The sequence below is a fragment of the Myxocyprinus asiaticus genome, chromosome 30 (genome assembly GCF_019703515.2).
Source record: "Myxocyprinus asiaticus isolate MX2 ecotype Aquarium Trade chromosome 30, UBuf_Myxa_2, whole genome shotgun sequence".
Classification (NCBI taxonomy): domain Eukaryota; kingdom Metazoa; phylum Chordata; class Actinopteri; order Cypriniformes; family Catostomidae; genus Myxocyprinus; species Myxocyprinus asiaticus.
The window spans coordinates 27,904,640-27,919,085 of record NC_059373.1 but is presented as its reverse complement, the minus strand read 5'-3'; the positions used below and the strand labels follow the sequence as shown (position 1 = coordinate 27,919,085).

The 14,446-nt window shown below is 37.3% G+C and overlaps 2 protein-coding genes across 2 annotated transcripts in view; one reads left to right on the top strand and one right to left on the bottom strand.

The window, feature by feature from the left end:
- The window catches only part of tmem54b (transmembrane protein 54b), a 33,425-nt gene extending 20,559 nt beyond the window's left edge, over window positions 1–12,866 (top strand). The window contains exon 8 of the transcript XR_007893938.1: window positions 12,734–12,866. The gene's annotated coding sequence lies outside the window, so the exon portion shown is untranslated. The remainder of the gene's footprint in view (window positions 1–12,733) is intronic.
- Window positions 17–12,822, bottom strand: LOC127421153 (hippocalcin-like protein 1). Its single transcript, XM_051663964.1, has 4 exons — window positions 12,683–12,822; window positions 8,351–8,632; window positions 2,151–2,256; window positions 17–2,035 (listed from the first exon to the last, which is right to left on the bottom strand). Exons 1-4 carry the CDS (start codon window positions 12,776–12,778, stop codon window positions 1,938–1,940), a joined length of 582 nt encoding a protein of 193 aa, XP_051519924.1. The 5' UTR covers window positions 12,779–12,822; the 3' UTR covers window positions 17–1,937.
- Window positions 12,867–14,446: the final 1,580 nt, after the last annotated feature.

Genomic DNA, 14,446 nt, shown 5'->3' with positions numbered 1-14,446 from the left:
AAATCTTGGTTTATAACTTTTGATTTATGTTGTGTTTATGTGGCTATGTAAGTGTTTGCATGTGTGTGTGAGAGAGAGGGGTGTATCGTAATGAAGAACAAATAGTTTGTTACTATACTTGTGTAACATTTTTGAATATTTCTACTTTACTCAATAGTATAAATATTTCTGCTGATTGAACGTTACTGACACAATAGTGTTACAATAGGGTCGTTAGTAATCATGCTTAAGGTGTTATGCACATTTCGGTTCTTCAAAAATCACTCGCAGGCAACATTTTAAACACATAATTATATTTGTTTTCAGTGTCAGTAAACAGGGACAATCATTATGTCCTCGCATGAGGTTTTCATGCAACATAGTAGAGGAAAGTTGCCATAGAGGGTGCAGCATCAAACATGTTCTCGGTACAAATATGGAAGCAACATGGATGCCAGCAATGTGAGAGCTAAACAGATAGTGGGCATGTATCGAGTTAATGAGCAAATATCATCAAAGCTCTATCACTGTGTTAATACAAAGCAGGAGCACCTGTTGAATTCAGGTCAAGGAATGTCAGTCGTTGCATAAACCGAAAAGAAAATCAAAGCAGTGGCATTTTCTTGACATTTGTTCATTCAAGAGAGGAAATAAGCCCTTAGTGATCGCTTTCAGTATCCAAACTCTCTATTACTGTAGATGAAAACAATGAGGCTGTTAATCTATAGGTGAAACATGATCATAAATCATAGTGTTGTACATTCCTGTCTATGTTGTTAATGGAGCACTTTTGACAGTACCCTAAAAGACTGGGATTTTGAGTACCATATGATGCAGGATAAAAGTGTCACTAGTTCGCTGCTTCAAGGTGGGGGTTTCAAAAACGTACTGTTGCATACAAATGTTTTGAACTACACAAAGTAATACTATAAAGTTAGCACAGACACACACATACACCGATAACATGCAAACCTTCACTCTTGCGTTCAAACAAACACGCATAACCGCATGCACACAGATGAAGCGCTTTAAATGATATGTGCTACCAGTGTCTTGGATTCAAAACACAATGGAATGTATCCCCTGATGCAAATATTTCCTGCAATGCACCGAAAAGCCTTGAATTAATAACATCTTACTTGAAACAGCATAATATATCACCAAGTGTATCATATTTCTGGTTCAACAGTAATAAAATCACCCTTGATAAAATAACCATAAAAATGCAAAAATAAATAAAGAAAAATATGGATGCAAACCACATATTTACAACAACAACAAACAAACAATTTAACAGAAAAAAAAAAAAAGAAAAGAATGGGATCCACAGCCTTCTCTTCGTAAAATAAAGATCATGAGCGCCGGAGCAGAAAAATTCAAACATTCAATCCATCAGTCCACTTGGTCAATTGGAGGCAAAGTTTTGGATAAAGCTACATAATACTGCTGTAAGATGCAAGTGAGTAAAAATACGTCTATAATTGCCTTCATTTGTAGTTGTAACATGTTTCTATATGTATGTATACTGTATATACACATAAATATCAATATAAAAAGTAGATGGGGAACTGTGCCCTCACAAAACAAAGCAGGAAAGAAACAAAACCAAGAACCGCACAGATATTAAACACAAGAGGGATTAAGGAATGTGGGAGCGCATGCACGATTCCTAAACAGGAACATTCTCTTGCAAAATTTCAACCCTTGATCACAATCGGCCGCTGATTTTTTGGAGTTGAGATCTCCACCAGCTTCAGCTTCTGCAGAGACAAGGATAGGTGACACGCAGCAGACACAGGACATCTTGGCAGGTGTTGTCTTTGTTCTTCAGATATATGCATGTCCTTTCTGGGAAAACTGAAAGTAAAATTGTTGCACTTTTAAAACTCTTCCATTTGAAACACAAAGAATGACAGACGAGAGCTTTCATGCATTGAGTGCCGGTTGTCTGAAGAGACTCAAAACTGCGAGGCACTGCTTGGGTCACACTGCAGTAGCCGCACAATGGAGGGGTCACTTTTGGCACCTTTTATGAACTCTTCCAAAGACAACTTGCCTAGAAAGGGAAGACAGAAACGGGGGGAGGAAGATAGGGGTAAGAACAGGCCTGATGTCCTGATGTTCACTAGAAATAAATCATTCAAACAGCCTGGAAGTAGTCTACATCTTACCGTCATTGTTCAGGTCCATTTGTCTGAAGATCTTGTCTGTTCTCTTCTCTGGCGTGGATTCATCCTCAGGCATTTTCATCACTGATGACACCATCTTATAAATGGCCTGTCAGAGACAAAGAGGGATATGAATAATGAAATATTTTTAAAAAGAGGAAACTTGACTGCCTTTTAATGTAAGTCCATTCATAAATGGACATAAATGTGGCATTGTAGTTTTTTTTTTTTAAACAACTTTTGGTTGGACTTTATACAGGAGATAGGATTATATGTTAACAATAAATGTATAATTGGCTTTTCACACTTGAAATTGTTAACCCAGTGTAATTCTAAACCATGGGTTCACATTATCCTGGGTTATTTTGTTCCATGTTTCAGACCATTTTAATAATTGCTTGTTCACATGTAAATCTGATCTGGAGGTATTAAGTCACCCTAAACGTGCAAAAACAAATAATATGACCTTCTTCAATCCAGTTCACACATTTGCCATCAACGTTTTGTAATTTTTTCTCTCGGATGAAATCTGGTTTGCGAAATCGTGCAATATACATATACAGATGCATCTCAATAAATTAGAATGTCATGGAAAAGTTCATTTATTTCAGTAATTCAACTCAAATTGTGAAACTCGTGTATTAAATAAATTCAATGCACACAGACTGAAGTAGTTTAAGTGTTTGGTTCTTTTAATTGTGATGATTTTGGCTCACATTTAACAAAAACCCACCAATTCACTATCTCAAAAAATTTGAATACATCATAAGACCAATAAAAAAAACATTTTTAGTGAATTGTTGGCCTTCTAGAAAGTATGTTCATTTACTGTATATGTACTCAATACTTGGTAGGGGCTCCTTTTGCTTTAATTACTGCCTCAATTCGGCGTGGCATGGAGGTGATCAGTTTGTGGCACTGCTGAGGTGGTATGGAAGCACGGGTTTCTTTGACAGTGGCCTTCAGCTCATCTGCATTTTTTGGTCTCATGTTTCTCATTTTCCTCTTGACAATACCCCATAGATTCTCTGTGGGGTTCAGGTCTGGTGAGTTTGCTGGCCAGTCAAGCACACCAACACCATGGTCATTTAACCAACTTTTGGTGCTTTTGGCAGTGTGGGCAGGTGCCAAATCCTGCTGGAAAATGAAATCAGCATCTTTAAAAAGCTGGTCAGCAGAAGGAAGCATGAAGTGCTCCAAAATTTCTTGGTAAACGGGTGCAGTGACTTTGGTTTTCAAAAAACACAATGGACCAACACCAGCAGATGACATTGCACCCCAAATCATCACAGACTGTGGAAACTTAACACTGGACTTCAAGCAACTTGGGCTATGAGCTTCTCCACCTTTCCTCCAGACTCTAGGACCTTGGTTTCCAAATGAAATACAAAACTTGCTCTCATCTGAAAAGAGGACTTTGGACCACTGGGCAACAGTCCAGTTCTTCTTCTCCTTAGCCCAGGTAAGACGCCTCTGACGTTGTCTGTGGTTCAGGAGTGGCTTAACAAGAGGAATACGACAACTGTAGCCAAATTCCTTGACACGTCTGTGTGTGGTGGCTCTTGATGCCTTGACCCCAGCCTCAGTCCATTCCTTGTGAAGTTCACCCAAATTCTTGAATCGATTTTGCTTGACAATCCTCATAAGGCTGCGGTTCTCTCTGTTGGTTGTGCATCTTTTTCTTCCACACTTTTTCCTTCCACTCAACTTTCTGTTAACATGCTTGGATACAGCACTCTGTGAACAGCCAGCTTCTTTGGCAATGAATGTTTGTGGCTTACCCTCCTTGTGAAGGGTGTCAATGATTGTCTTCTGGACAACTGTCAGATCAGCAGTCTTCCCCATGATTGTGTAGCCTAGTGAACCAAACTGAGAGACCATTTTGAAGGCTCAGGAAACCTTTGCAGGTGTTTTGAGTTGATTAGCTGATTGGCATGTCACCATATTCTAATTTTTTGAGATAGTGAATTGGTGGGTTTTTGTTAAATGTGAGCCAAAATCATCACAATTAAAAGAACCAAACACTTAAACTACTTCAGTCTGTGTGCATTGAATTTATTTAATACACGAGTTTCACAATTTGAGTTGAATTACTGAAATAAATGAACTTTTCCACGACATTCTAATTTATTGAGATGCACCTGTACAATATACAAGCAATATAAATGGAGACAGCCTAGTTGATAGCTACTGGAAAACATAGACCATTTGTGTCTAACGTTTTTGTGTGTGTGTGTGTGTGTGTGTGTGTGTGTGTGTGTGTGTGTGTGTGTGTGTGTATGTGTGTGTGTGTGTTGTAACTGTGTCCTTCTTGAATGTCAGGTATACCTTGACATGCTTTTTATATACGCATGGAAAAGGCAGTGTTCCTCGGGACTGATTGTATATAGGCTACTAAATTATTGAGAATGTAAATATAATTAATCATATTGATCTCACATACAACACGATGGCTAGTACTAACTGTAATTTTCAGGGTCATCGTTTTATGTTCCAATGCAATTCAAAAGTTTGAACATGCACTTTGATAGGACCTCCTGGTGAATTTTCCAAACTGCAAATACACAAAGTTAAGACTTTGTGCTGAGAATAGATGTGGTTCTCAGTCGTCTGAAGCACAAAAATAGCAAATCAGGCTTTGCTCCACTTCATATACATGGACCTCCTATACTGTATATATTATTGTGAATACACCCACTGTTTATGTGCATACGCCCACATATAGTGTGAACACTCACCACCCACGCCCATTTACTCGTTGCTCATGCACGGAAATTGATTTAGCACTGGGTATGAGTATAGAGCCCTCAGTGGTAGCACTGTAAAAGGAACATTTTCCAAAAAGGAGATGTTAGGTAGAATGTTGGCCTCAGTCACCATTTACTTTTATTGCATCCTTTTTTAGAGGCTTACATTCTGCCTTACATCTCAGTTATGTTCCACGGAAGAAAAAATTCAGTAAAGGTGAGTAAATGATGACAGAATTTTTCATTTTTGAGGAACTATTCTTTTAAGAGTGTTGTAATTGAAAGTATTTCTCCCCTATTTTATTTATTTATTCTACTGTTATTATGAATGTGATCTTTCATTTTACATTTTAAACCTTTTTCAGTATTTTGTGAAATAAGTATGTGAAATCCTGCTTCTCCTATATAAAAAATAAATAAATATATAAAACTTGCTTAAAAAAAAAAAAGAAATATCAATAGACCACCATCACTTTATCTAGCCTGCACAGGTTCTGCAGGGGCAGCCTATCCACTATTTTTCCTTAGGCATATCTCACATTACATCCCTATGCTGAGGTTTACTATAAGCCATAGCATATTCAGCCAACTTGAGCATGCTGGGAAAACTCTGATTTTTCAGTTAATTTACTAGACATACACATATCCAGTAATTTGGAGATGTTGGTTTTAAGTCAATCAATTATGTAATGTTTTTGAGGGATATTCATATTCACAGTTGGGCAGACTGCTGGTGCCATACTCTCAGCTTAACCCTGCACCTTTTAAATGCAGCCACTGTGCTAAAATATGTAACACGCTGCAATCTCTGAGTGCCAGCTACCTCAATGTGCTGTAACCTCCATGAGCTTGTGGATAATCCTGCCATTCTGCACACACAGGGATAAACCCTGGTTAAATTTAACTTGTTAATCCAAGAGAGAATTGAGCATGCTAACCACATGCTAATAGCTTCCCTCTTCCCAAAGCACAGGCTGAAATGGGAGCAATCATTTGGGAGAGAGCTTTTCAATGTTTGTTCTAGATCTCTCCACCAGGAGTCAGGCTTCACATCCTTGTGTTTCCTGCCTACTGTGAAGACTATAATGGGCACATCATAAAAGTAACTGCTGGTTCAAAATTCAGAGGGAGTATCTTTGTCTTTTTGTGATAAATAATGCATATTGTGGATCAGTATTAAGTGTTCTGAGAACACATCAAAAGAGCAAAAACAATGAGGCACGCTAGGGTGAAAGTTTGAATCATAAAGAAGATGCTAAAGGCCCCAACACACTTACGGAGAAGTTCTTCATCGTTCAGAGGTAAAAAGATGTTTGAAACAGCTGAGCAATGACACACTATTTGCAAACACTCAAACAGCTGTGGGACGCATTTAAACGAGTAGATATATGTAAAACTTCATCTAATATGACTAGGGATGGAATTATATGGTTATCTCACAATTCAGTTCAATTTTTCAGTTTTTGATATGATAACACTTAAATTACATGAAAGTATGGCAGAAAATGTTGTATATTTTTTGAAAAATGCTTAAGCAAAATGCGCATTATATATTCAAAGTTTAAATAATAGAGTTTCTCATATACCTTTCTATAAGAAAAGATCACAAACAAATAAGCTTTCAAAAATAGTGGACTACATTCAGGCTGATCAGGTGCAGAACAAGCAATAGAACTGAACAGAACCTGTCAAATATTTATTTTTTAGTAATTTGTTTGCTTTGATTATTAAAATAAAATGTTTCCTTTTTAAAAATGTCTGCATTCTATCAATTAATCTCTTGAAATTGTACATATAATAATGACATGAGCTGTCAATGTTTGAAATAATGTGTACAATTTACAAGTAATAACATTAAGTTTACATTCATTTGTATAACAAGCGCTATAATGGTACTGTCACTTTAAGAGTTTAACGCGCATCTCACAGACTCACACAGATGTTTCTGTTCATTCAATAATGAGAGAGAAGTCTCGGTTTTTTAGTGCATCCATGCTATTTGTTATTCAAATTAATATTTCTTTTTGCTTTTTTATCTGACTGTAAAGGATATTAAAAGACACATTATTCAATGAAAGTGGAGTGCAGCATCTCATTTTTGATGGATACATATTACACAGAAGAAATGGTCCATTTTAATCTCAAGCACTTTTCATCAAACAAGGCAATTTTCCAGGTATTTCAGTACTTAAATTTCTAAGAGCTAAATTCAGGCACTTGAAACAATTAAAGACTTTGTGTGAACCTGTAAACAGTGTAGAAAAAAAAAGTGCAGAATGGGTAAAATCAAAAGAGATTATGAAGTTTGATGGGTCATTTCATTTATGATCACATGGACAGAAAACAATGTTTCAAATTTCAAAATACCAAGTTTTGCCACAATATGGTTCATAATTTTTTTGGTTCGCAATATAGCGAACTTCGATATATTGTCCCATCCTTAAATATGACATTAAAATGTGTTATCAGTGACTTCATGCCTCATTCTATGAGTAGATTCAAAAGTAATACTGTATACTGTATATGCAGTCGATAATGTGTAATTTGTAATGTTTACCTTAAGCATTCATGATGCTAACATGCTATACGGGCCAAAATATGCGGCAATTACACTCTGTTCTTGTATTTTATGATGACACTGATACTAATGCAAAAATCGGTTTATAAAAGTGTGTTAATGGGTAGAATACAGACAAAAGAATGAAGATATATCTTTCATTGGGCAGATGTGTGAATGGCTTTCGCTACAGAAGGCACATGAGTGAAGCAGCATATCAAATAACAGAGTGAATGGCCACTTAAAAGTTTATTTGAGTAGATTTGATTCCTTTTATAGACTAACAAAAAAAATTGCATAACATGTTCTTGGAAAATGACTACACGAATGATCACACAGATGTAGTTAAGTTTGCATCAGCATTAGGTTCCCCCTTGAGCGTTTCATCGTCCTTGAGCATTGTGCTGCTTTAATAATGCTCTACAGATGAGACATTTTGGCATCTGTCCTGGGGGCAGGGGATGGGGGCGTGTCCCCCTTGAGCATCACGCTGCAAAAATACTGGACAATAGGCGCGTTTCGGTCAAAAAAATTATACAACTCAGCTAATACATGAAAGTTGGCAACCCTTTTGCTAAGATGTTCTTGGTGGTTGCTTACTGGCCCAAGTCAAAAGAGACAACCCCTCTCTATGATACTGTGGTCCTTAGATGTGTCAGTTTAAGTCTATAGGATTTTCTACTCATTTTATCACCCACAATATGAAAATCTCTGATTGCATAGAAAAGTAATAGCACTCCCCTTCTTAACAAGCCACTAATCTGAGGTATCATTGAAGTCCATAGCACAAACAGTGTGGTATGAATTACATGCTGAAGTATACTTAGAGTTAGGGGTTGCAATATACATCTGATTTATGACACAGGTACATTCAGAAACGTCCTAAAATGCCCTCTGACCTGCACAATCTCTAGCATTTCCTCACGGCTGATGTAACCATTGCCATCCAAGTCGTACATGCTGAACGCCCACTTTAGCTTTTGCTCCAGTTTCCCCCGCGATGTCACACTCAGAGCAATGATGAACTCCCGGAAGTCAATGGTCCCATCATTGTTGGTGTCAAATGTACGGAAGACATGCTCAGCGAACTTAGAGGCATCTCCATATGGGAAGAAGTTGGCATAGATCTTCTTAAACTCCTCAACATTCAAATGCCCACTGGGGCAGTCTTTCAGGAACCCCTGTTTAGGGTGAAAAACATAAAAGAGCAATTAGCACAAGCTTTAATACAGTGATTATTGATTGGGGGGTTGCCAGTCTGTTCTGAGGGAAAAACAATGCTAAAAGCAAATAATAAAATGTGATTAACCATGTAATTGTGCATGGATAGGATAGCAGAATAAATAGGCTTATCAATGTTTAAACAGGAGGAGAAAAAGCTTCCCATATTTTTTGTGGTCAAAGATTGTGCGTCCAATCAAACTCGGTAATATAGCTAATATTAATAAAATATTTGTCCAAGTGTTTGTTCCATGTGTTAGGCTTGTGAGTCATACGTCTGCTGCTGTTTATACATTTACAGTACAAAACTGTCCTTTTTTATTCAGCCCACCAGTATGTCAATTTGCATATTGGCCCTATGCAGTTCATGGTAACATTAATCAAATCCATATTTGATTTTAAGGAATTTTTGTTTCTTTTGTGTGCTAAACAATTTTGGTACCGTGTAGGGTCTCCACTTGATGTCCAAGGTAAAAATTTAGGATTTTTACCTGAAGCAAAACCAGCTGATCACCACTGCTCATGTCAGACACAGGCATTCAGTGACATTAGCAATTATGAGCAAGAACTGATGTTTTACCAGTGGCGGGCCATGCATTTAAAGTCTAGGCCCTTCATGCCATTAAGAAAACATAGTTTCACAATGAATATGACACCCTATGCCTTTGGACATAATATATTATGTCACAGCTAACTAGTAATACCAATTGACATTTTAAAAACACATCCACGCACGAAAGCTAGAACTTGAAACGACACTTAATGCTCAAGCAAGCCTAATTTTAACTGCACCATGACTGTTTTGTGAAATGAACGTCTCCCGAACAGACATTCAAAAATCATAATTTTTCATATGAATCTACTAAGGAGGTCTATAATACCTGGAAAATTCTATCTAATAATATTTGCGATTTAAATGTTGTTTGCAATAAATTTCATTTCATCAGGGTACACGGTTATGCTGCGTTCCATTCAAGTTGGATGTGGGATATTCCTACTTGATATCTCCGACCATAAATGCATTCCATTCCCCAATATTCGGAAGATGACGTTTAAGGAAACAAAACTGCAATGCTCCTGTTAGCTTAGCAGGGATTTGACTCTCATTAGAGATGTCTCCTAGCAACCCAACTGATAAACAATGCTGCAGCGTTAGCATTTGTGCTGCAGGTGTACGATTATCAAAAGAGATTATAATGTTTTATACAGTGGCAATTTCTCAGGGCCAGCAAAACCTTCTCTGCTGGCCTAACATGCCAAATAAATAAATATTTTTCATCCTTTCATTCTCAATCACCTTTTTGCCTATGTATTTTTAATCGCTTTCCACTCTTAATTAATCTACAAACAAATAGAGAAAAACGAAAAGTTTATCCAGTCAGAATTTATTCCTTGATGCTTACGAGCAAAGTGTGACAACTGTTTCACCAATCGCATGCCCGAAGCCAAGCTCGTTAGCAGAAGCAGCGCGTGAGTCTGAGCTCCACCCCCAATTCTACAGAATCCTTCAGCAGTGCAAATGAATGAGCAACTAAAGTCAGATTGTCAGATTCATCAGCCAATCAGCCTGATTTATTTGTTCTTGGTGGGTGTGACCTTTAGGACATGTCCCAGTCGAGGCCTTCTAACTGGCCTTGAGTGACGCAATCACGCTTTAAGTGATGTACGTAATTCAAGAGCGAAAAGCACAAGAGCTTGCTGAGGAGTCGGCTGTCACTGCCACATCACCACTGAGAAAGAGATCCTTACGGATTTAAAAACACGAGATGTCCTGCATGACCATGTGATTGCTTAATTTATTAAACAGGAAAGGAGGACTGATTTTCACTTCAAATAAATTGGTCAGTGCTTTTTGCATTGTTATAGCAACATCAGGAGTTTTCTAAATGTAAATTAGGCTGCTGGAGCATTCAGTGTCGGATCAAGTTTTGAAAAGTAGTGCTGCGCTCCATTCAACTCGGAAAGTCAGATTTTCTTGAAGTCAGAATTACAACTTGTAGGCTCATGCAGAAATTCTCAACTCCGATTTCGCCGAGATGCAGGGGCATGATGTCACACAAACATGTCGACACTCAGGGAGATATACAAAGTAAGTGATAAACATTCACTTTATTAAGTAATAACGATAAATAAGTTTGTTTCCACATTACATGATATTAAAGCTTGTTTAACAAACGCAGGTCATGCAGAACATCTCGTGTTTGTAAATCCATAAGGATCTTTCTCAACGTTAATACCAGCAGTGATGACAGCTGACTCATCAGCAAGATCTCACACTCTTCGCTTTCAAATTACATCACTTAAAGCATGATTGCGTCACTCAAGGCCAGCTAGAAGGCCTCGACTGGGACATATCCTAAAGATCACACCCACCAAGAACAAATAAATCAGTCTGACTGGCTGATGAATCTGACAATCTGACTTTAGTTGCTCATTCATTTGCACTGTTGAGGGATTCTGTGGAAATTCTGAAGGCCTGACGGGGTGGAGCTCAGACTCACATGCTGTTTCAGGCATGCGATTTGTGAAACAGTTGTCACACTTTGCTTGTACGCATCAAGGAATAAATTCTGACTGGATAAACTTTTCGTTTTTCTCTGTTTGTAGATTAATTAAGAGTGGAAAGCGATTAAAAATACATTATTAGGCATGTTAGGCCAGCAGAGAAGGTTTTGCTGGCCCTGAGAATTCGCCACTGTGTTTTACAATCCCAAAACCCCAAAACACATAAATTATTTCTCATTAAGATGCTGTAATTTCCAGGAAAAGCCCTTCCTATGAAGCTATTAACATTCAGCCAAGATGTTGTGGGTTTCATTCCAAGTCAGAAGGTCTGTGATCTGCTGTTTTTCAGCTTCAGTCAAGCATGGCTAATAGTTGCTTAAATTTCAATATATGGGGCTTAATCCTTTCTTGTAGAAGGGTATTTTCTGCAGCTATTCATGTGTCTCCTCTGGGGCAACCAAGCCTGGGATGCATATACTCTATTACTCTCATTACATGGTCATTTCCCATGACCATCTCTTGTAGAAACATACACTAAGTGCTATATTTGACTTTTTGATTGGAGGTTGTCAGCTATTATGTTCAAATATGCCTATAGTCTATAGATAAATCATACGACGGAAAGCTCTATGTATGGGTTTTCTTCAACTACGGGCACCTTTTTTATCCCAGGGTCCCATTTGTTTTTATTTAAATGGTAAGGTTGTATTTGTTAACACTAATTAACATATTAGGTGTTATGAACAAATTTTCACAATAATTTTACCATTTGTTTTATTCTTGGTGAATGTTACTTTATAAATATAATATTGTTCATTGTTAGTTTATGGTCATGTCATAATGCATTAACTAATGCTGATGTATACAACTTTTAAGCAAACGTGTTAGTATACAATATGTAGAAAATTAACATTTAACAAGATTAATAAATGCTGTAACCAACGATTTTGCCTCTAAGAAAGTTTTTTCACTAGTTATTGTGAAAAAAACAACTATAACTAGTATTTATAAGATAAATATGTGAACAGACTGTTTTTGTTGTGCATCATTACCATTCAAGATGTTATTTTGTCAAATTATGCAAGAAGTATGAAAGTATTTAATTTTGTGTATTTAGCATAAAAAACCTTATAAAGACTAATGAGTCTACCATTTTATTCCAAAATGTTTAAAATGACTTTTCCACCAAATAATGTTACCAACACAATACATCATCTGACATGTGGTGGAAAGGACATTTGTTGGATTTATTTTATTTTTTATTATTATTATTTATTTTTTCACAGAAAAATTACAGTTCAGATGTCAGATGTAATTTTAAATCTCCTGTGATGCACATTCAAAGACTGTTGGACCCTGGACCAAATTCACAAAAATCTTCTTAAGAAAAAAATTAAGAAAGTTCCTAGGATAAATTATAAGAAGTTTGAAAAATATTTTGGAAGAAAGTGCAATTCATGAAGAATATTGATAAGACCATCCATAAGATGAAAAATTGTGCCCACCTTGTACCACTCCTGCAACTCATGGTCAGTGAACTCTGTGTTCTCCCTCAGGTCCTGTAGCATCTCTGGCCTGAGCTTGCTGTTCTGCTTTCCCATGATGATAAGTCTCTGTGTGCGCAGTGACAACACTGAGGCCTCTGGTCAGACCTGTCTGCAAAAATGATAAGAGACAATTAAGAGAAACCTAAATGCATTACACACAGTTTGATATCTAGCAGTAGGTTTCCAGTTCAAGTGGAAAGATGCTGTTTTAGTTAAGAGGCCAGGATCAAGATTCAGCACCAGATTACAAGTGATTAGAAGGCATCATGGCATTATGAACATGCAATTTAAACTAATTAAAAACCACAAGCTTCTTCCATATCATAACAACTTGTGTTTGAACTCTTTTGCTCTGGTGTGACACCCATCAGGGAAGGCTCAGTGAACTCTAATGTCTCTCCTGACATTACATGTATAATTAGCAAACGTGTTTGTGTGTGTTAGCATGTGTTCGTATATGTGTGCATATCCATGTCCACGTGAATTGATATCACCACTCTGAGCTGACTCACTCTACCTTCCTGGGTACAGAAAGTGCACTTGTTGTGCACTGATAAAAATACAGTCCATATATGCCTGAATGATTTAAAGAACCCATGGACTCAAAATTTGAGTTTTGTGGCTTTTAGTCTATGCTTATTAGCTTTGAGGTCATCTATATGCTAGTGTACTTCAAAAAAGTTGAAAAAAAAATTCGCATTTGAGTATAACTGTGAGTAATTTATGTTGTAGAACAAAACGTCCAAGTATCTTCAAGTAATTTTTTACCACAAACTTTATTTTACTTATAGATTGAAAAACCTCATTATAAAAGCCCACACAGAAAATTCCCGAGACAAGCCATTGTGAATTAGCATTCAGGGTTTGCCCACAAATTGATGTTATGGCTGAACAGCTCTATTGGCAATATTTTTTTAAATGACAAGCTCAGACTTACTGTTTTAAAAGGAAATACGTTAAAACAGTAAAGAAGACTACTGTCTCACCTAGTGATTGCATGGAGTCTTTAAAAAAACACAGTAAAACAAAATGTAAAAAACAAATCACTCCAAATATGACAGAAAATTCAACATTTGCATTGAATTCTGTCATGATGTTTTGAGAACACAGTGGTGACAGGAGCCCCAGCTACCTGTGCTAATTATTAACAGTCGCCCACACTTACTGTTAGATGGGCAGCGAACCAAGGCTGCCCTGTGCACCTCAGCAAAAACATTGGAGGAGGATCAGTACACAAACAAGTATCCACTACCGAGCGCCAGGCACATTTATCTCAAATGCGCAGGGAGCAGTATGCGCTCGATGAAGAAAGATGATCTGACAGTACGTGACGGAGGGAAAAGTCTTGTTCAAATTTAAGCTCAAATATCTTACATAAGCATTCAGAAAGAAGCCATTTGCCTAACATCCTCCAAACTCCATCACTTTCAGGAATGCAAATTTTCCTGTGATTATGGATGATAGCAGCCTGTCTGATTTGATTTCCCCACCCCATGTTGAGCGCTTGTACTCTTGGGAGAGAATTAAATCCCAGCAGAGAGGAATCAGATGACAGAAAACTAATTTAAAGCTATCTTTTTGCTTTCCATAAGCATGCTCTGAAGGAGGACTCACCATCTTATGAAGCTATACAGATCAAGCTCGCTCAGTCCAGTCAATCCCCCATTACTTCTGGGGTTCAACAGGTCTTTAAAACCCCAGTGAAATCGCTTGACAAGCACA

Excerpts from the sequence above, each read along its gene's own strand:
- LOC127421153 (XM_051663964.1), bottom strand. The coding sequence starts at position 12,778 with ATGGGAAAGCAGAACAGCAAGCTCAGGCCAGAGATGCTACAGGACCTG. Across the intron at positions 8,633-12,682 it reads AGTTGCAGGAGTGGTACAAG|GGGTTCCTGAAAGACTGCCC; the intron begins GTGGGCACAATT and ends CACCCTAAACAG. Across the intron at positions 2,257-8,350 it reads AAATGCTAGAGATTGTGCAG|GCCATTTATAAGATGGTGTC; the intron begins GTCAGAGGGCAT and ends TGTCTCTGACAG.